The sequence below is a fragment of the Elaeis guineensis genome, chromosome 14 (genome assembly GCF_000442705.2).
Source record: "Elaeis guineensis isolate ETL-2024a chromosome 14, EG11, whole genome shotgun sequence".
Taxonomy (NCBI): domain Eukaryota; kingdom Viridiplantae; phylum Streptophyta; class Magnoliopsida; order Arecales; family Arecaceae; genus Elaeis; species Elaeis guineensis.
The window spans coordinates 61,090,440-61,113,672 of record NC_026006.2 but is presented as its reverse complement, the minus strand read 5'-3'; the positions used below and the strand labels follow the sequence as shown (position 1 = coordinate 61,113,672).

General features: G+C 36.4%; 1 protein-coding gene and 1 pseudogene across 1 annotated transcript in view; one reads left to right on the top strand and one right to left on the bottom strand.

Annotated features, from left to right (window-relative positions):
• Window positions 1-23,233, bottom strand: part of LOC105057332 (protein SUPPRESSOR OF QUENCHING 1, chloroplastic) — a 62,027-nt gene that overhangs the window by 20,548 nt on the left and 18,246 nt on the right. The window contains 4 exon segments of the mRNA XM_010939927.4: window positions 4,955-5,059; window positions 5,141-5,338; window positions 6,665-6,787; window positions 22,370-22,465. Coding sequence (XP_010938229.2) covers window positions 4,955-5,059; window positions 5,141-5,338; window positions 6,665-6,787; window positions 22,370-22,465 — 522 coding nt within the window.
• LOC114914775 (uncharacterized) lies at window positions 9,222-10,963 on the top strand (annotated as a pseudogene).

Below are 23,233 nucleotides of genomic sequence, written 5' to 3'. Positions count from 1 at the left end.
ATACAAGGGGGGGAGTTCTAACCCAAGGCAATCAAAGGTAAAAAGGGGTAAAGTATAAGAAAGGAAGAACTTCACAGCCAAGAAGGAATATAATTAATGGGCTTGGTTTAATGATCTCTTGGAAGCATGAGCTATCATTTAAAATACCTTGTAATTCAAGAATTTTGATCTGTCATAGTGGTTCTCAATCAAATTTTATGAACCAAATTATGGAGTACTTAGAAGGCTTGTTTTAAAAGAAATGAAAGAGCTTTTAATAAAAAAATGTAAATTATTGCAACAGGTTGCCATTAAACGTTGAAAATAAGGACTCAAACACCAAGCTTACTATGGGTGCCAATTGGTTGAGTTGGTAAAGTTTCTTATGTTAATACAAGATATCTAGGCTTTCAAACAGACCTCCATGCAGTCTTTGTAAATATAAGTAATAAAAAATATAATTACAATAAAATAAAATTAATAAAAAATTAAATAGGCATAAGTACTGACAAATATTCTATTTTAAATACTAATCTATGGATCACACGGGTCAATATTCTGCATTACTCTTTAATTGAGCATAAATAGAAAATAATCATGAAGCATTTAATGTTTAAAGTTTATAAAAAATATATGATTAGGAAAATATGAAAATTTTATTGATATTTTTTATACCACAAATAATAAGCTTCTGATAAATATCAAACAATAAGATAACTATATATTCCACTTTCTAACAAAGGAAAAAGGAATGGATTATGTTTTCTATGAAAATAATTGATGAAGAAATACCTATTTAAAATAGTTTGACCTAATGATGTAAAATAAGTATAATAAAACATCTTTGTAAAATAATAATAGATTAATAGTAGTGATTGCTGTGGTTGAGAGGTTTTATTCTATAATAAACTTCAACAGTTTGAATCCCACTTAAAAGCATTATTTTCTAGGCTTTGTAAAACTCAATTTACCCGTTTTTAACCCACTTGGGTCACTAGTTTTAAAATTGGCCAATCTGGCAGTTTGGACCGGTCCAACTGCATTTCCAATCTCATTGGGAAAGCTAACCTGCTAGGCAAGATCTACTGAACCGGTACCAAAGATCATATTGGTGAGTGATGGTTCGATATCGTATACATTTGTACCATCCTATTCCGAGGCATATTGAAAACAAGAACAATGAGGAGAGAAGAAGAAAAGAGAGGGAGGGAGAGGGAGAGGGAGAGGAAGGGAGGGAGAGAGAGAGAGAGAGGAAAGGAGGAAATGGGAAGAGAGGGGGGAAGGACCAGAATCCAAGGCAGAGGGTCATTGTAGACGCACGGAGAAAGAAAGATGAGAAGAATTCCCTATTTCAAACCCTAGCATCTTCCGACAGGAAAGAAGCAACAGCAAAGAATAGAGCTGCCATGGACATGGGGAAGAGGGAGGAGAGGGGGGAGAGGGTTACCAATGAAGTGAATGATGTCTAGCAATGAAGGAGAGTGTTCAAACCATCGAACACAAACAATAGAATGAAGAGCAAAGAGAGAACCTTAGGAAGATGGAAAGCTAAAGAGAGCAGAAAGAGAAAAGAGAGCAAAGAGGTATTGAAGCTTCAAGAGGGCTTCATTTTTCAAACCGGAGAGGCGGCCGATCCATTTTATAGACTGAACCGATCCATACAGCCAAACCATCCCAGGTCGACATAGGATCAGCATGGACCAAACCACCCAATTTGGGTCTGTTCAATATTCCTTGCTGCCAGGTGTCCAGTTAACTAGTTTTCCAATTTGACCGGCCGATACAGCTAGTTTTTTTTACAAAAAAAACTATGGTTTACACAATCTTTCTTGTTTCTACTTAAAACTATGTTGTCCATACTCTTTATTTGTAAAACCTTTGTTAAAAGATAGCATCCAAGAGTCTCAAGCAATATGATTGTAACAACAGCTTAGAAGTCACTATCTTGAATGATAAAACTTACATATATAATTAGGATTTAGGAATGCCAATGTTGGGGGCAGACACACCACTCAAAGCCTCTTTGAGAAGACCAATTCGTTCCTCATAAATATAATCAGCAAAGAACTCATCTACCATTATCCTAACATCTCTTATCCTAAAATTCTCCCAAGCAAGGATTCAAGTTTTGGTCCATACTGATCCATATAGATTATAGACCGTACCAAACTAGACTAACACCAAGGCATCCCCACACTACCCGGTTCTATGCAAAGCAGAATGAATCAATTAGTACCACTCAGTACTGATTAGCACCTACCGGTATCACTCTAAGGCACTACAAGTTTGGATTGGTGACCACCGGTATCATGTCCAACAGTCCAAGTGCTTGGAACTTGGAAGACCTTTTTCCTTTTTCCCCTTCTAGTATTGGTCCATATTGGACTGACATCCAATCAATATAAAGTTTCTATCATTGTGATTTTAAACCCTTTTCTTAACAATTGTATTTCCCACACTAATCCTTACAATTAAAAATAATCTTACTATGGCTACATAATGAGATGATAGGGTGACTAGTCGAAGAATGAAAGCAGTAATGATGATTAATAAGTTCTATCCAACTAGATCCCCAACAATTCCTCAATTGTCAAATTTGGGGTCAGGTTTGGATAGAAAGACAACAAAGTAGTGACCATCCAAGCCTAATTGTCATAGCACCTAGAGGGTGGTACTAGGGATATAGCATCTACCATCACATTCACCAGCACTTTTTAATTTAATGAGGTTTTCAGAAGGCATCAATGCAACCAAAAAAGCTGACAATAATGCAAAGTGAAGCTTGTGAGGGTGAAGATCTTAAGGCAGCAAGTATGAACTAAACATAATTTGGTAATGATCCGATACGTAATGTTAATGACCAGGAGTCAATTACCATTTTATGGCTTTAAATACAAAGACTGTACCTAGTGAAGAACCTTCCAAACAAGATAAACTTAAGTAATTGTACAGACAATGCAAAAAAGTGGGTGAAGTACACTTGGATCATATCATCAAGGAGCTCCCTGATGTTTATTTTAATTCAAATTAAAAAAAAAGGTAATTCTTTGGTCCGATGAGCATGTCGATACCACTATTTGCTTGAAACCAACTCATGATGGAAGATGTTACTACTACTTTTCTATCTAATGAGATGAGGAAGATTGACTTCTTAGAAGATACTGAAAATTTCATAGTCAAGGTTTTTTTTTAGCATATGAAGATAACATGCATCAATTGTTCACGTTCTGGTTGAATAGCACCTTCATATATACTTTGATAGCAGGATTGGATGATTCATCTCCCAATGATTAGTTTGGTAAGAAAAAATTGTAACTAGGCTGCAGTTAATGGGTATTGGGGTGGAGACGTGGAGTTATAACTCCAGTTTTGGTATGACTACTTTAGTGAAATTAAACCATTGGGTTGTACCAAGGAGGAGCAAACAAAGAACCAAAGAAGTACAGAATACTATTACTGGCTAAGAAATAAGCACGAACCAACTGGCATATCTTAAAAGAGGAATATTGAACTGCTGATAAATCAGAAAACATACAAGCCTATATGTCCTTTGCTATAGTAAGAGGGTGTGACAATGGTGAATCATAATGGGTTAGAAGAGATTAATCAGTGGTCTGGAGGAGATAATAATAGAGAGAAAAAACAAGTTAGATTAATTATGAAAATCAAGGTTACTTTGCTGCCTTAAGAAACCCTAATGAATCAAAGTACAAGCAGATCAATTCCATAACTAGATATGGTTAGCAACACTATGGCTGCAAAAGGACCAAGCTGTTCAAGAACAGCTCTGGTTCAGCTGAAATAAGAAGTTAGAATGAGTCATTTTGATTAGGAAATCAATCAAGCTCAACATTTATTTAAAGCACTATAAATAAGCCAACCTTGAACACTTTGGGGCAAAAATAAATAAAAATTCAGGCTCAGCTTGATAATGAGACCAAGCGCCTAATAAGCAAAGCCAAGATTAAACAACTTTTGTCAAGCTCCACTTCAGCTTGCAAACCCGTTTCTTCTAAACAAGCCAACCTCAGCCTGTTTGCAGCCCTGACTAGGAGAAGGTATAAAAATTGATGATTGTGTAAATTGTTGCAAGTAACGCTTGCCGAACCGATACCGGAGGCTGTATCGGCCAGCAACTGGTTTGGCACAATAAGGGTCTGCACCATACCATTCTAGGGTGCACCAACAAAGGGAGAGCTGGAGAGGCAAAAGGAGAGAGAGGAAAAGAGAGAGGGACCCCCTGTTTCATTTTGAAATAGGAGATCCTTCTTATTTTTGCCAATTTCAAGGTGAGATCGGCGAACCACTTTACTTCAAAATCAGCCAAAATAAAAAAAAAATCCCCTGTTCCTCATGGGGCTTCTAAGCCCTCTCTCCCTCCCTCTTGGCCTATCTCCACGGGTCCCTCTCCCTCCCTTCCTCCTCCCCCCCCCACCCCCCTCTCTCTCTCTCTCTTCCTCTCTCTCCTCCATCTTCCTCCATTTCAAACTAAGGTAATAAACCATGCTGGTAACCGACCGATCTCGTTCGGCAGGATTTAGCAAACCTTGGTTGCAAGCATAGCACTAATTCCAATTCTATTGCTCAATATACAATTTCATTACACGTAACCCTCATTTGCTTAAAAATGCCCTAAACTACTAATAATCACTAAAGGGATTACCTGTCAAATTCAAATAAGAATCATCATATAACTAAAATAACATAAGAAACAGGTTACTGTTAGTGGCATGCTAGTCATGCACAGGTTTCTGGAGTCTTCTGTAGATCTGCCATATCTGATCACTATTATGTAAGAAAAATTTTTGAACCTCCATCGATAGGCTATGTTGCATCGGTAATTTAGTCATTTTGCAGTGAATTTTAGCTAATTTTATGTGCCTTGTAGTAGTAAAACCAACTCAAAAGCGCATAACACTAGAGAAAGCATAGAATGATAAAGACAAAGAAAGTCAAGATTTTCCTACTCTCTTACTTGAGGACGATTAAAACATGCGCTGTCAAAGGTACCATCAATTAAACCTTCTTCTCCAGTACTCCCAACTTGAATTATAAAATTTCCTTCCAGGTCCGTAATTACCTAATTAGACATATAAAATTAGACAAATTTCCATATAAAATATCCAAAACAGAAATTTTAAGAAAAAAAAAGAATACTCACTATGCGATTGTGGTTACTGTCTGATATAAAGAGCCTATTATTCAGCACATCAGCTGCAAGCTTCCCAGGGAATTTTAATGGTGTTGTCAATAAACGACGATCATTATCCTTTTCTAAAGCCAGCGGAATACGATCATTTTCCAATAATTTCTTTTCTCCATAATATTGGAGGGCTGCATTTACAAAATCATCAAGATCCTGCAGAAACAAATGACAAAAATTTTATTAGTGTTATCAGACTGAAACATAGCAAGGATCTGATGGTAGTTTGATCACTTGAACAGAAAAAGGCAGTCTGATGTTTTAACATTTTTTGCTGTACATAAACAATTGTTATTTTTTGTAATTCATCTGCAACAGTCCTTGCAATTTCAGTTTAATTGATTCCACCATAATTTTGACCCATGAAAGAGAACAAGCTAACCTTGACCAAATTTAACAGAGTGAATAGGTGACTGAATGATCAGTTTCCAACCTAGATCATGGTGAAGCCCCAACTTATTTAACTGGATTCTCTGTTTTACATATACCTGTGAGTGTGTTCCACATAACTCTTAAACAACGAATTTCAGATAATTATTTAAGGGACAGGGAAACCTACTTTTCTCCAGTTGTGGTCCATGGGATCAAGATACTCCTAGTATTCCATCTGAGGATTTAAAAATTGAGGTACAGCCCCATACCGCTCACTGGCTGGTACAGTACATACCAGAGTAAGGTTTTCCCATCACAAGAATGGGCAAGAGGTTTCCTCATCACTTCCATTTCTCATTCTCTACTTTCTCTTTTAAATGCTTTTCAGACTTGAAGTCCACATCCATTTGTAAGCTTCAAATCCAAACTAATTTTCATGTTCTTAATGCATGGAGTCAATGTTGCAATCACTGTTTCTCGTGTGCACACGTTGAAAGACCATAACTGTACACATCACTACATTGCAGGACAGATTTTCTCAAACCAATCTACAATGGTGTGTTCATCTTATAAAGGAACCTGGTGCAACTACAGCCTCAAGGTTGGCCTGCCCTTCTGCCTGAGCTTTAAATGTTTTTATCCAGTCACATTTTTAGACCCTGTAATTTGGGACTTAAAAACTTCTCATGAAAAATGGAAAAAATGTGTTACAATAAGTTGGCTCAGGAAAATTTATCAAAGTACATTTCATGATTTTCATCATAACAACAACATTTAGGCAATTAAAGTTAAAAATAATTGAAAAATAAAATTAAAAAAAGAAAATCAAATGGTGACACCTTGTTGAAAGACTCAAAACTAATGTAAAATGAATATTGAGAATGAAATTGTCAGCAACCACTAAGAAACCAGAACTGCCAAAAAAGGGAGGAAAAATAATTGAACGCATATGTGGGAATTATTTCAATCCGTTAAAACAATCAAAACTAAACATTTTGAAGTAACATGATGCCATTAAAAATTGTAAATAAGACAATTCTGTTCTGCTATATATGATAACTTCTTTTTGGAGCAACCTTACACTCTTAAAACAAAGGAAAAGAATTCTACCTTTCGATGACCTTCACCTGATATTTGTGCAAGTAGCTTCCCATTGGGGCCAACAATGACAAATGTAGGCCAAGAAGTCACTCCTAATTCTCTCCATAAATACATGTCGCCATCATTAACAACCTTGGACAGCAAACAAATAGAATAAGATTATTACCCAAAAAAAAACAAATAGAATAAGATGAGGCATTATTTGGGATGGTGACCCATAAATTTGCTGCAAGAGTATCTGCTATAGTTTAGGTCAGTGGAAGAAATATTGAAAAAATGCTATCCTAGTCCAAGTCAGGATGGGACTGGATATTATTAGCAGTTTAGCACCAAGTAGGTTGCAGTCAGATCCAAGACAGCCAGGCAAAATTTACTGGAATATAATGCAGATACCCATTACATTGGTTGTGCACAAATTTAATTGCCTTCATTAGTATCCACATTGAGCAGTCAAAGAAAGCAAACATAATTCCACCAATTCTACCATTGTATTTTCCTAGAAATAGACATGTTTCTTCTTCAATATGAATTGAGTTGCCTTATAGAATTCTTAACTTCCCAAAGAAAAAGGGAAATGTATGTCAAGTGAAAATCCACATTCGATAAAACAATTAAAAGTGATTAGCTGAAAAATACAGTGTTTAGAAAACATCAAATAAGCTAAATGAGGATGACATAGCTACTAATCTTATCAACAAGCTGAAGATGGGGTGTATCATGCTAGAGCTCCTAACAACCCAATATTCCTCTCCTATCTAAATCAAATGTCGATGGCTCTGCCATCTACAAAATCCATTCCTTCTCTCTCCAATATTGATGCAAATGTTTACAAGTGGACTATATTGCTGTCAAACTCCCCCTAGGAAATATCTGTAATTCCTAAATGTCAATTGTCTTTTTATCCTATAGAAAATTAACTCAAGATTTGTCATACCGGTTGGTACCATATCATATCGGACATATCGTACCATGCCGGTACCAAACCGGTATGCAATCTCATACCATACGACACTCGATATGCCTTGCCGTCTCATACAGTACCAGATATGGACACTATAATAGGATGATACTGGTACTAGGCTTAGTACAAAGATGGCGAATCTTGAATTAGCTACATCCATATTTTAGGGTTCACTTACTATAATATGCCTATATGTGTACATTTCTTGTAAATTTGTGATTTGCATACTCCTTGTAATTTTTTTCACTAATATCCCTCTGGCTAGTCTATCATTATAAGCATTAGAAAAGTGAATATTGTGGTGCAACATATCTATAACACCTTTCTAGATGCATAAAAGCCCTTCTAAAGTCCATAACTACCAACTTCAAAGAGGGTCTAGTAGTAATTTGCAGGTTGGACTATGTTTAACCTAGCTGAATTGGATCCGCCCCCCCAACCCCCCAATACAACAAAAAAAAAAACCTGCAATGACAGGAGTAGCATTTTCAGAACCACCCGATTTGGGCATACCAAGCGAACCGGCGCCTAACCGGGCCAGTTCAACTATGGTTTTTGACACTGAGAACAAAAAAAAAATTGGGAACCACCCAGTTTGGCCCTGAACCAGACGGTATATGGCCTGAATCGGTCGGTTCAGGCTTATTTTGAACCGAACTGCCCAGTTCGGTGGTTTAAAAAGAAAGAAAGAGGCAGAGAGGAAGCCGAAAGACTTCCTCTCTATTTCTTTCATTTCTCTGATGCTTCCCCCACTCTCTAATATCAAGAACACCAAAAAATCGTTGGAATAGCGTGGATTAGAGGTATGTTCTCCTTTTAGCTTCCTTTCTTCTCTTCCCCTCTTCTTTTTTTAAAAAAAATTCATGAAAAATAAAAAAACAAGGGGAAACTATGTCAAAATTTTGTTTTTTTGTATGATTTTAATATATGTTGTAGATCTATGGATGATTTACATAATGACACTAAAATCATTAATCTTCGTTAAGCATATAATTTTTAAAATTAAAAATATATTTTTAAAATAAAAAATATTTTAAAAAATTAAATTTTAAAAAATAACTATAAAATTAGATTATTAATGAAGGACTTACAAGCTACTTTCGACATAAATTTGGTGTCTATTTATCAAAATTTTGATGCATCTTGCGCATAGTGGTCTAGACCTAAATTTCGAGAAAAAATAGCATTTTATGCATGTTCATGGACTAAGAAATTTATTTGTAGCATCAATGGTAGGATTCTACATAGATCTAAGATCAACTTAACTTTTCATATTTTTTTTATTTTTAATATATTTTTTAAAAAATAATAAAAATTAATTAAATAATTCAAAAAAATAGATAAATGAAATCTATCATTTTTACGTAATTATTAAAGTAATGTGCTTGTCAATTTTAAGAAATGAATCCATCACGAAAGAAGAAGGATCCATAGCGTGATATTGGTTGGAAGCATGGGAAGATGCTCTCAGGTCGGCATCATTGAAGATGTAAATGGTGTAACATATGATTTAAAGGAGGGATTATATGGTTGAAGCAACATTTGGCTGGCGGCTATCCGGATGCAGCTATGTACCATAAGTGTCCACAGGAGGTCTGTCGGTTGATGAAGAAGTACTTCGCTGATTTTAAAGCAGTGAGGAAAAAAAATTTGAGAAAGAAGGCAGAGGTGAATCGTCGAGCAGCAGAGCAGCCTTCTTATCACTCTAGAGAGTCAGAGGAAGGATCTGTTCCAGATGATGAGCAGATACAGATCGATGCTGCCATGCAGACGAGTTTGGATGATTAGTGACAGCTAAAGGAGATAACTAGGCACAAAGCTCGATTTGGACCGTCGGTTTGTGAGGACCAGTCAAGCTTAGAGAGCACTACAGCAAAGTTTAAGTCATAGTTTAGGAGGACATCCTCAGTTAGAGAACCCGTCAGTAAAAGCACCAGTCGTCTTGCATCTATGTTGGGAGCATTTGGTAGTAGAAAGAAGTCCTCTAGAGAGATTCCAACAAGAGTCACTATTCATGATTTGAATCCACATGCCTTTTCTAGCAGAGATTCCAAGCAACAGAAGATTGATAGTATATTGAAGAAAGATAAGAAGAAGGATATATGGTGAGCTATTGGATCTTGATTTTACTTTAGTCACATCCCAGCAAATGCAACAGACAATCCATATTATCACTCTGCCATTTCATCTACACAGGCTGCCGGTTCAGATGTTGATCCTCCAGGACCAAGAGATATCCATGGTGAGCTTCTTGACAGCAATAAGGAGGATTTAGAGAAATAGATTGCCTCATTTCAGAGCAAGTGGCCTGTGTATGGATTGACTGTGATGTGTAATAGTTGAACTGGTCCTACTAGACAAAGCATCATCAACTTCTTGACATATTATGATGGAAGAACATTTTTTCACAAGTCTATTGATAGTTCAGCTGAGGTGCACAATACTAGCTACATCCTTAGATTGATGGAGGTGATTGATCAAATAGGAGAGCGAAATGTCGTGCAGATTATCACAGATAATAGACCACAGTATAAAGCTGCAGGAGAGTTGTTAATGGAGCAGCGACCACATATTTTCTGGACCTCATGTGCTGCACATTGTATTGATCTGATATTGATGGATATTGAAAAGATTCATAGGGTGCAGAAAACAGTAGAGTCAGCACAGAGCATCATCAGATTCATTTATAACCATACATGAATCCTATCACTGATGCAGCAGTATGTTGGAGGCGATATATTGAGATCAGATGTCACATAGTTTGCTATCAATTATATAGCACTTGATAGCCTAATTGATAAGAAAGTACAGCTGCGTCAGATATTTGTCAATACTGAATGGCAAGAGAGTAGATATGCTAGGGCAAGCACTGAGGGGAGCAATGTGGAAAGCCTAATGACGAGACAGTCATTTTGACCGCAGGCTGAGAGAATAGTGGCGGCTATCAAGCCTCTGTATGAAGTACTTCGGACTGTGGATGATGAGCGATACCCTCAGATGAGTTTCCTATATTATATGATGGATGATGGAGAGGGCAAAGGAACAAATCAAGGTGGTAGATCCAAAACATGCAGATGAGTACATCGGGATCATCGAACATCGATGGGGCTATCAGATGGGTAGAAAATTGCATTTAGCAGGTAAGCAGCAAATCAAGAACTTTTTGAAAATTTATATAAATAAACATAATCAATTATGATAATCTATGTGCAGCTTACTATTTGAATCTGAGGATTCAGTACTCCATACCTAGGATTGGCATGGATGAAGAGCTTTTGTTCGTCCTACGAAATGTCATAGACAAGATGGAGCCCAATCCGGACATCGCGGCTATATGTGTTGAATAAGTTAAGTTCAGTGATGTTTATTAACTTAGCAATATCTTCAACAAAACATTATAACAAATGATTTTTTTTACAGATAAATATTTAGAGAGGACACAGAATCATTTGAAAGTAATATAGCGGTCAAAAGCAAATCAAAGATAAATCTAGATATATATCAATAAGTTTATTTTTATATTCAATCTTCTTCTTGATTTTGCTAATTTTCAATGATTTTGTGCTGAATGGTGGGTGCATTTTGGTGAGATCCACACGATATCTGAGGGATCTTGCCATCAAGATCCTCTCCCAAATGGTTTCATCGAGTGGATGTGAGCGCAACTGGTTGACCTTTGCTCTTATCCATAGCAAGCAGAGGAACCATCTAAAATAGAAATGCCTCAACGATCTTGTGTATGTGCACTACAATCTGAGGTTGAGGCTCAAATTCATTGAGGAAGTTCAACTGAAGTACTCGGATCCAACTTCTAGTGATTTTATTGATGAAGATGAAGATCCGATGATCGGATGGGTTATCAATCAGCAACAGGATCCAAAGCTTGATGAGCTCGGATCGCCTCCATGACCAGCCAGTTTTGTTGCTAGCGAGGTTGGGGTGGATGTCTCTCAATGGGCAAGTGGCAATATTCCATATAGACTTCCAGCCAATACGCCACAGCATCCATCCTCGCAACCTAGGCAACCAGAGTGAGACATGCACAAAAGAAAAGGAAAGGCAAGTGCAGCCCCAATAGAGATCGAGCATTCGATTCAATCAGATTCAGATACTAGATAGAGCAGTGATAATAGTTCTTCAGCTGGTCATGAATCTGATGATCATGGAGGGATCGAAGGATAGGAGACGCAGTCAGTTGGTGGTCTTCGATTCACCAATGAGTCTCAATTTACGCACGCTCAGCAAGATAGGGACCACCATACATGTGGTGGTAGAGGCCGCGATGATACGATTTCATACAGATGACGGGCTCCGTGAGGTTGTTCAGGACATGATGCAGCTGCAGATGACCTCACACGTAGAGTAGAATCCATAGATATATCAGATTCATCTTCGTATTCTGGATCCTCCTATCCGCAACCGCAGCCACAGCCACAGCCACAGCCACCCTATGATCCTTATGGATATGGATATAGATATGGTACATCGAAGACATCTTCTAGTAGCTACTATCCTATGTAGCCTGAAGCATCTTACAGATCGAAATTTACTGTCGGTATATTTGGATGGACCCTTCACAACCATGCTATCAGTCTGAGGATACCGCTAAGAACCAAGGCCTCAATGAGAGTTCGAGGGTGAGTTATGATCCAACTACCTTATGGAATGAGTACACAGGATTATAATGCTATATGGCTGGAGGGGTGGACTGATGTTTCTCCTGAATATATAAATAATCCTACTATTTATGGACATTGATGTCGATCAAATTATGATAATCGGTACGTATTTAGAATTTTTAGAATTTTTAATTGATTTAAGCATTTTAGGATCCAATGATATTTGATCAATGTATAGATTATTTAGGATGCTAAATAACATTATGTCACACTTAAATTCGTATCACATACGATTAACGCTGTATCAGAGTGATACGAACATTAATTAATATCACTAAATAAAAATTTGAACTTCAAAACATTCAATAATCACTAAAAATTTCATTGAAAACCCCTTTCTCAAAAAAAAAACTCAAAAAAATTGGCATGCCAGTTTGGCCGGCATGCCTGGCCATACTGCGTGTCGGTACGGTTCGATACCGGTACTATATCATATCAATCGACGACTGATACGACCACCGGTACCGGTATCAAAAACCTTGGAACCAAGCCTCATGCATTGAGCCGCCCTTTTAGCTGAATCATAGTTAAAAACACATTGTTGGATGGATGTTGATAGTAACAATATAGTTACAAAAAAAACAATACATGAGAGTATACATGCATGCTGCAAGTGTAAGATGTTTACATGCTAAAATGCATATTTAGAATTATATACATGCAATGAAATCTAAATTTTTTAAAAAATATATGCATTTACCACACATCATAAGCAATGTAAAATTCAAGTATTATACCCATACAATATTAATGCTGCCGAACCTTTATACTCCATGCCTTAAAATATCGTGTCTCCTTTGGTATGGAACATCATAAACTATGTAAACTCTCAAGTATTATGCCTATACGATACCGACAATTGCCCTCCATGTACATTCCCCTCCTAACTAAAATAACATTTAACCTAATAATATTTTGTCAATTTGTCTCCTTTAGTCATTCCTTGCACCAATGTATCAATCTTGTCCACTTTAATCCTACATTTGTAGTGCATTTAATCTACATTTGTAGTGTGTTTAATCATACCATACAACCATCATGATTAACATTTATATTCGATTCATCTCTTATTCTCAATTTTCCTAAAATTCAAGGATTTAAGTGCTGGTGGCAGGAAGAGCTCACAAGGCATGTACCATGTGTTGATTAACTTCAAAATGAATGGAAAAAAAAAAAAATGGACTCAATAATGAGCAATAAATTGTTGCACTGACTCATGTGGAATCAGCATGGGTTAAAACAGGGACGTATACTTCAACACAGGGTACTACCGCACGTGCATGCCCCTTGCTGAGGTACAAGGGTTATCGTGGCATACATGCATGATCGCTGTTGGCACTGGCCCAACACAATACAGCAAACCTGCAGAGACTGACATAAACAGATTCAAGTAGTTCTACAGCTTAATTTTGTTTCAGAGAATGTTTGACAAGGTCCTTGAATCATGAAAGAAGTCCATCTGCATTTAAACCACTTTCCTAGTAATCAACTACATAAGGAAATCATGAGTCACAGGGCCCATTGGGCAGTCAGTTTAAAATTCTAATTGGTCTAGAAGACTTAGTCAAACTGGCAGATTAAGTCTTAAATTAGAGAGCCAATCGTAGAACATCTTCTATCCTGTTATTTCTGTGAAGTGATCAGTGCCACTAGAGTCAAATTCCAAGTAGTTATCTCCTCTTATCTCTTCCTTCTAAATCATGGATTCAATCGAAACCCCTATCCTCTCTCTTCCCCTCCCCACCCTGAACAAATTAAAAGAAATTTTTCTTTCACATCGATATGGGTAATCAACCCTATACATATATACACTTAGAATGATAGAATTAGATCCAAATACAATCCCAGAAATTAGAGGATATTAGAATCAGATCCAAATACAACCCCGAAAATCAGGGGATATTAATACTAAGGAAAAAACTATACAACGAAAGTAACTAATAACAGAAAGAGAAGAAATAGGGATCTTAACAACTTTCTATATACACCTTATATCTTAACATAGAGGAAAGAGAAAGAAAAAGAGATAAAGGAAAGAGAGAGAGATTTCAGCGTTTCAATACTTCCCCTCAAGCTGGTGAGTGGATGTCCTCCATTCTCAGCTTGCATGTAAGCTCTTGAAATCTTGCTGTAGATAGTCCTTTGATAAGTATGTCTGTAAGTTGATTTTCAGAAGGCATACAAGGAGTACTAATTAAGCCGATGTCTAATTTTTCTTTTATAAAATGTCTATCTATCTCAATATATTTAGTTCGGTCATGTTGAACCAGATTGTGAGCAATATTGATAGCAGACTTATTACCACAATATAACCTCATGTTTCCCTCTCTCTTAATCTTCAAATCATCAAGGACAATTTTTAGCCACAAGAGCTCACAAACTCCTTACGCCATAGCTCTGAACTCAACTTCAGCACTAGACCTTGCCACCACATTCTGTTTCTTGCTCCTCCAAGTCACAAGATTGCCTCCTAGGAATGTGCAATAACCTGACGTCGATCGTCTATCCACCTGTGAATCTGCATACTCAACATCAGTATACACTTTCAAAGTAAGTTCCTTCCCTTTCTGAAATAGAATACTCTTTCCTGGCGTGGCTTTAAGATAGTGGAGGATTCTGTAAACAGCTTATAAATATTCTTCCTTCAGGTCGTGCAAGAACTGACCACCACACTTACTACGTATGCTATGTCGACTCTTGTATGAGCGAGATAGATTAATCTCCTTACAAGCTTTTGATATCTTCCTTTATCAACCGTACTCTCCTATTCCATTCTTCCCATCCTATGATTCGGATCAATGGGTGTACTCGCTGCTTTACTATTGAGAGTTTCAGTTTCTTTTAGTAAGTCTAGTATGCACTTTCTTTGGAACATGAAAATATCCTTTTTTGAGTAGGCTACCTCAATTCTCAAGAACTATTTCAATTTCCCAAGTTCTTTAATTTCAAATTCTTGAGCCAACTTTTTCCTAAGAAGCTCTCTCTCATTTTTATCATTTCCTATTACAATAATATCATCCACATATACCAAAAGAACTGTAACCTCACCTTTATCGGAGTGTTTGATGAATAGCATGTGATCCCCTTGACTTTGTTTGTATCCCATTTCGAGCATGGCTCTTGTGAATCTTCCGAACCAATCTCGTGGTGATTGTTTAAGTCCATACAATGCTTTTCTCAGTCGACAGACTTTATCATTTCCAAAGCTCCTATTAAAATCAGGTGGTGGCTTCATAAAAACTTCTTCCAGATCTCCATGAAAGAATGCATTTTTTACATCAAATTGTTGTGAGTTCCAGTCAAACATAGTAGCCAAAGAGAGTAATATTCTAACGGTATTCATTTTTGCCACAGGTGCGAAAGTTCCTTGATAGTCTGCCCCATAGGTCTGAGTATAACCCTTTGCCACTAGTCTTGCTTTGTATCTTTCAAGGGACCCATCGGCTTTATATTTTAAAGTATACACCCACTTACACCCTATAGGTTGTTTCCCTTTTTGGTCTAGCAATAATTTCTCAAGTCCTATTCTTTTCTAGTACATGCATCTCCTCTTTCATAGCTTGCATCCAATTCTTATCCCCTAGCACATCTTGGACAGTTTTAGGGATATCAATTGAATGCAAGGTTGTAAGAAAATTTTTATGTTGTGGAGATAATCTGTGAAATGACACAAACTGTGAAATTGGATAAAGTGGAGTTTGAGTGCATTTTCCAATACATTTTTTTTGTACAATTGGGAGGTTTAGATTTTGGAAAACTGGTTCATCATGCAAAGACTTGAGTGTTTCAGAAGTTGAAGAAAAAAATTCATTACCTTACTCAACTGGTTCGAGCGACGGCTTTTGCTGCATTGACATGGATGGCCTTTTTTGGCATGAATATTGCAGTAACTCACGAGACTGATGCTAATTGAGTTTGGATTCGATAGGTCCAATGTTTGATTCAATAGCAGGTCCGACATCTTGACTTGAATGTGGCTAAGCTTGAGGAGAAGGTGGCTGAGCATCGGATATTTGCCATGGCTGGGATGGCTTAGCAGAAGTAACATTTTTTATAGAAAATTGAACCCATTCCAAGTCTTCTCTAGAATTCTTCCCCTGAAGATGAGACTGTGAAGTACAAAAATAGAACTCGGCTTTATTGAAAATAACATCCATAGAGACAAACATTTTTCGGATTTGTGGATGATAGCACTTATAAACCTTTTGGGTGTTGGAGTAGCCCAAGAAGAAATATTTAAGTGCTCGAGGATCGAGTTTATCCCGATGCTATTTATGAATATGGATATAGAAAACACACCCAGAGTCACGAAGGGATAAGTTTTTTGAGAAATGAAAGTCAGGATAGAAGGTAGATAAAGTTTCAAGAGGACTTATTCTCAAGACTACGTGAAGGAATTCTGTTAATTAAGAAAGTGGCTATGAGGACAGCTTCCCCCCAAAATATTTTTGGCATGTTTGACAGAAAAACAAGAGCTCGAGTAACATTGAGAAGATGTCTGTTTTTCCGCTCAACTACCCCATTCTGTTGGGGAGTATCAACACATGAGGATTCATGAATGATTCCTTCTTTTTGAAAGAAGATTGCAAGAGTATGATTAAAGTAATCCCTAGCATTGTCCGATCTCATTCTTTTGATAGATATTTCAAATTATGTATGAATCATTTTATGAAATGATAGGAGAACATTACTGACTTTGGATTTTGCTTTCATTAGATACAACCACGTGATCCGAGTACAATCATCAATAAAGGAAATAAACCACCTAGCCCCAGATAGATTAGGTATTCTAAAGAGACCCTAAATATCAGTATTGACTAGCGAAAAAGGTTGGACTGATTTTTTTATTACTCAAAGGAAAAGAGATACGATGATGTTTGGCAAATTGACAAACATCACAATGAAAACTCGAAATGCCAACATTATTGAAAAGTAAAGGAAACATAGTTTTGAACAACAAAAAAGGTGGATGACTATGACGAACATGTAGGAGCCATATTTCAGATTTAGGATAGATGACAAAAGGATTAGAAGTCTCAACCGAATTGCATGCTGAAATTCTACGTTGACCTGTCGAACCACTTCCATCTTCTAGATAGTAAAGTCCATCCTTTGCCTTAGCAAATCCAATCATCCTATCCGTAAGTAGGTCTTGAACAATACAATGAGTATCAAAGAAGGTTATATTGCATTTCAGGTCTTTGGTAAGTTTATGAATGAAAAGTAAATTTGTGTGCAACTTTGGGACATGTAACACATCATATAAAGGCAGAGCTGGTGTCAAAGTGATACAGCCTTGGCTAACAATAGTGATGGGGAAACCATCAGCTACTGTAACCTTCTTATTTTCAGGTAATGGTTTATAGGTTAGAAATTTGGTTGGGCAATTGGTCATGTGGTCTGTGGCTCCCGAGTCTATGACCCAAGAGTTAGAGTGGTCTAATGAGGCAACCAAAGAATCAGAAGTAAGATGCTTACCAAATTGAGCCAGTGAGCATGTACTAGATGAACTGGACAGAGAATTGAGTAAACCTCTTAATTTTTCTACCTCCTCCTTATTGAATTCTCGAACCTCATCACCTTCAGGCCATTTATTCGAAATACCATCTATATTGATAAGATGACCTTGTCCTTGAGATTGTCCCTTAAATCCTCCATTTCAGCTGAGTACATTTGCCTTGCCATATAATTTAAAACAATTTTCTTTCGTATGATGTGATTTTTTACAATATGAGCACCACAATCCATCACAGCCAGACTAATTGATTTAGGATACTCAAAGGTGCGTTCATCTTGCTTGGGTCCTAATGGATTCTTTTCATACCCCGCATCAACCAATTTTCTAGTCACTAAGGCTGATCCTTTAAGAGTAGTTAGACTCGAGCATAACATTCCAGCGACTCTCTTTTGCACGGATAATAGAGAATACTTCCTTCACGGAAGAAGTTGCTCCTTACCAAGAATCTGAACTCAAACAGGATCATATTCCACATTCAAGCCTGCAAGAAATTCAAAAATATGATCTCTCTCTACTATAGACCCGAGGACTTTGGTATCATCACTGCATCTCATCCTATGTCTTAATAGTGGTCCAATTCCAGCCACAATCCATTCATTATATTATAGTACTCAGTGATAGAAAGATTATCTTGCTTTGTGACAAAAATCTTAGTCTAAATAGATAACTATCGTGTCAAACTTCTTGAAGTAAAGTTGATGAACTGTCTTCCATATATCTCTAGTAGTCGGGAGAAACATGCAGCTCTTGCTGATATCTGACTGTATGAAGTTCTATAACTATGACATAATCATCGAATCCTCAATATCCCAGGCAGAGAATTTTGGATCATCTGGGCTCAAGCCTACTTCGATCAAGTGCTGAATTTTTCCTTTGCCCTTAAGAAAGATTTTGACCAGTTGTAACCAAACAAGAAAATTTCTTCCATTTAAGCGATAGGAAGGACTCATGTTCTGTAGTTCTCCATTCGTCCCACCTATTCCAGTAGCAAACACCAATGCCATCTCAAATCTAGATGCAAAAGATGATCCAGTAACTGATTCTAATACTTCAGTCATGGTTCACGTGAAGCAAGGTCGAAAAAGAGGGGTTGGCGTCAACAATGGAAGGATAAGAGGAAGGACTTGTTGACTCCAACAATGAAAGCTGGGAATCACAGTAGAAACAACAATAGTGTAGCGATGTGCCGGCAATGAAAGCCGAAGAAGAAAAAAAAACTAGGATTTTGTCACCAGTGAAGAATGACAAACAAAAAGTTATTGCCCAAGTCGTGGGCTCGGATACCATGACCAGATTAAAAGAAATTTTTACTTTCACATTGATATGGGTAATTAATCCTGTACATATATACATTTAGGATGATAGAATCATATCCAAATACAATCCCGAAAATCAAGGGATAGTAGAATCAAATCCAAATATAATCCCGAAAATCAGGGGATATTACTACTAAGGAAAAAACTATACAACCAAAGTAACTAATAACAGAAAGAGAAGAAGTAGGGATCTTAACAACTTTCTATATACACCTTAATCTTAACATAGAGGAAAGAGAGAAAAAGAGATAAAGGAAAGAGAGAGAGAGAGAGAGAGAGAGAGAGAGAGATTTCAGCATTTCAATACCTCCCATGACATCAAATGAGGTTGTATCCATATCAAATCTTTACATCCCCTTCACATATTAGATGAATCATAAATAGGATTTTAGAGGAAATGTTTAAGCAATGCTCTCGAGTCCTATTTTGACAAGGAACAGTGTCCAAAATCTAACTTAGCTGTAGGTCAAGTAAGAGGAGTGCTGGAGTCACTGGACTGTCTTCAGATAGCCAAGCTGTCTTTCTATATAGCGATCTTCCACGAGAAGAATGTTGTAAGCCTTATTTGGGAAACCTTCAAATACTACAAAATCACTTCTAAACTCAAATTTTCTGTATCAAACATTGTATCCTCAGCTAGCAAAGTAGATCATCACAAATATAGGGGGAGATTTTTCATGATTTAACTTACCGAAGTTTTAGAAAATTTCAGAAAGTCTTCTTCCAGCTTTTTTTCCTACTTAGATGAATCTATGGGAGTCCTTTAAGGATTAAGAAACTTTATTTAAATCATTTTATAAGGTCTTTGAAGTATGGACCAATGTATTATTTTCAAATTTTGGACTAGCGTATTTAGATTAATTTATTTGTCAAGACTTGAGCTTTGTAATTGTATTTCTCTTATTATTTCTAATTTCTTATTCTTCATTTTTGTAGCAATCTTAAGATTCATCAGCTTTTGTAAACCAGCCTTAAATATTTTTATTTACATTAAACTCCAAAGTCCAAACAAAGTCATGACCTTCAGAACCACAAAAGTAACGCATGTGAGGATGCTAAAGAAATTTCTTCCTTCATGCCATTTCTTCACTATATTCTTAAGAAATATGGTCTCTTTACTCCCTCCATCTTCTCCACCTCATCATCTCCATTAGGTGTCCCTTGAAAAATTAAGGATGCGTTTGGTTAGCCATTAAAAAAGTATTTTTTTGCTTTTTGATTTTTAAAAAGCAAAAATCAAAAAGCAATGTTTGGTAACACCATGAAAAGCAAAAAGTAAAAATCAAAATAATTGCTTTATATGCAAAGCAAAAATTTTTTGCTTTCCAAAACTTATTTTTCTGCTTTTTTTGCTTCCCCACATCTAAAATGCCAAACCAAAAGGTAAAGAGCCTGAACCCTTCTCCCTCGTGAGATCTTCACCTCCCCACCCTCTTCTCCCTCACTTCCCGAACCTTTCTCCCTCGTCGAGCTCTTCACCTGCCATCCCCAAATGTTGCTTTTTGCTTTATAGCAACATAGTTACCAAACATACTTTTTTATTTTTTTGCTTTTACTCAATAGCAAAAATAAAAAAAAATAAAAAGTACTTTTTAAAAATCAAAAATCAAAAAGTATAATTAAACGCACCCTAAGTCAAGAAGAAAGGTCATGAACAAGGTCTGTAGCTAATGTTAAAGATTTAAATTCATCAGATGTTCATAGTCAAAACTTTGAAGATAAAAATCAAATGGCAAACAAGAGCATATCAAAAGAAAATCAAAAACTCTTGGTAGTGGTAGTCCCACCATCACTTATATTCCTTTTAGGCAGCATAATGATCCTAACCACCATAATGCACAGGTGCCATGACTTGCATAAGTGGTCATGCAAAATGGATAAGGCAAGATAAGAAATTCTATACTCAGAAAAGATATGGGTGATGGATTACTTTAATGCCTAAGCATGATCAGCAAAGGGACATCTTAAGAATACATTATCGTGTTATTCATGTACAAATATTTATTGGAAGACCAATTGGATGCAAATTTCTAGGCGACTGAACTAGCTGAGTGGTCAACTTCTACACTGATTAAAATCTTATTTATTTATTGTGCAGTTTTTGTATTTAATTCTTAGCAAAATTAGTTGTCTCGTTAAGTTTCATTAAGTTGCATATGGCTTAGGTTAGAAGAGCAAGGTCGTATTTCTGAGCAAAGTATTTATTTCTTAATATTATACCAAGATTTTAAATCCCATGAGATGGAGGTGTCCCGGTATCTCCATGGAACGGTTCACCCCATTGTCTTGTCCCATCCCGACAGCCGTTCCGATCATGCATCCTGATAGATATTCTCCATCTCTCTCCTTTTCTTTTTTCCTTTCTTTCCTTCTTTTCTTTCATTTTCTTCTACATTCCTTTCTTTTTCTTCCTTCTTTTTGTCATCCTTTCCTTTCTTTTTTTTTCTTTTTCTTCTTTTTTCTCTTTCCTTTCTTCCTTCTTTCCTTTCTTTCTTTTTCTTCTCCCTTTCCTTCATCCTTTCATTTTTCTTCTTCTTTTTTTCTTTCATTTTTCTCATTTTTCATCTTCCTTTCTTTCTTTCCTCTTTCTTCTTCTTTTCCTACATGGATTGGTTTTGGAGTCCCTACCCCGTCTCGGTCCAGTTTTCTTACAGGAATGGGACAGGATGGCTAGGACGCCTCCTGTCCTACTGGAACGTAAAACTTTGTACTATACTTTTTTGTAATACTTATACGAACTCTTTCTTGAGCCAAAAAAATGTATATAAAGATCCAATTTGATCTTGATTAGAAATCCTTATAATATTGGTCCACATCAGCTGTCAGTTTCACAGAGGTTTATCTGCAATCTTTGATAACTTTTAATTTCTAATAGTAGATTCCACAATGTTTCTCTTCCACTATTTATTCTTTTCAATCCTTCTCCTATCTTCTCTCATCCAACCAATCTATTTTATTCATTAAATGGAAAACTTAGGTGTCCATCACCCTTTTAAATCTTCCACCCTTTCTTTGCATAAGCCTGTAAGTGATTGCATTGCTTGACACACGGAGCAAACGCCAAATTCAATATTCAACATGCATGTCATATTCATTCTGCAAATACTAGCTACCGTTGGACTCATGAAGGATTCAAACTTTTAAATGAAAATTTGTGAAAGTGTTTGCATAATTAAAAGATACAAATTCTGCTAATAATGCCACATTTTTTCCTGACACCATCTTTGTAACATGACTTACTGGGTGAGTGATGTTATAGCGCAAGACTGCATTGCGAATGGCTTCTAGATCTTTCTCATTATCAAACTTCGCAGAATGTACCCCAATAACTGTAAACTGTATAGAATAATGACATGTGCATGAATTAGTAGGTAATAGAAATATTCTATGGAACTTTGAAAATTAAGAAAATTATATACAAAAGAGTGAATATGGCAATATATAATTGAAAGCAAGAAGCGATGAAAAATCAAAGAAAAATAAAAAATTTAAACTATCCAAGTTTATTTAGGCGGAAGTTTGAAAGGAGGGCTTCTAATGCTTGATATGCAACATTGAGACTCATAATGCAATTAACAGCTTGATCAAATTAAAAAAGTCGGGTATGGCAAAGACATGGCCCGAAGAGGTGTTATGAGTGATCAAATTAAGATGCTATAGATTCATCCATCCAAGAATTTAATGAAACAGAAATGCCCTTTAAACCGATCTTATTTTGCAAGTTAACCACAAAATATAGAAAACAAACCCACTACTTAATATCAATCATCCAAATTTACAAAACAACAGTCATAATTGACTTATTACAATTCATTTCCTAGAAATCCATAAATTCTCTGGCACAGGTAATCATAAAGTTTGCAGGATAGTGAAGCTAGAATGAAGTCTGACATGTTGTAACTTGTAAGCATAGTTTTGGAGTTAAGTATAACTTGAGCATTTTTACTTCCTTCACACAGTAAAACATGCTATAGTGCCTGAAGTGGCTGTTCTGTTGGTTGGTTTGAGAAAACATATTGGGTAAAACTTTAGCTTTGTAAATGGTATTTTGTCACTTCTCTCATAACCTGTCATTAAAACTGGAAAATGCTTTAGAACCCAACT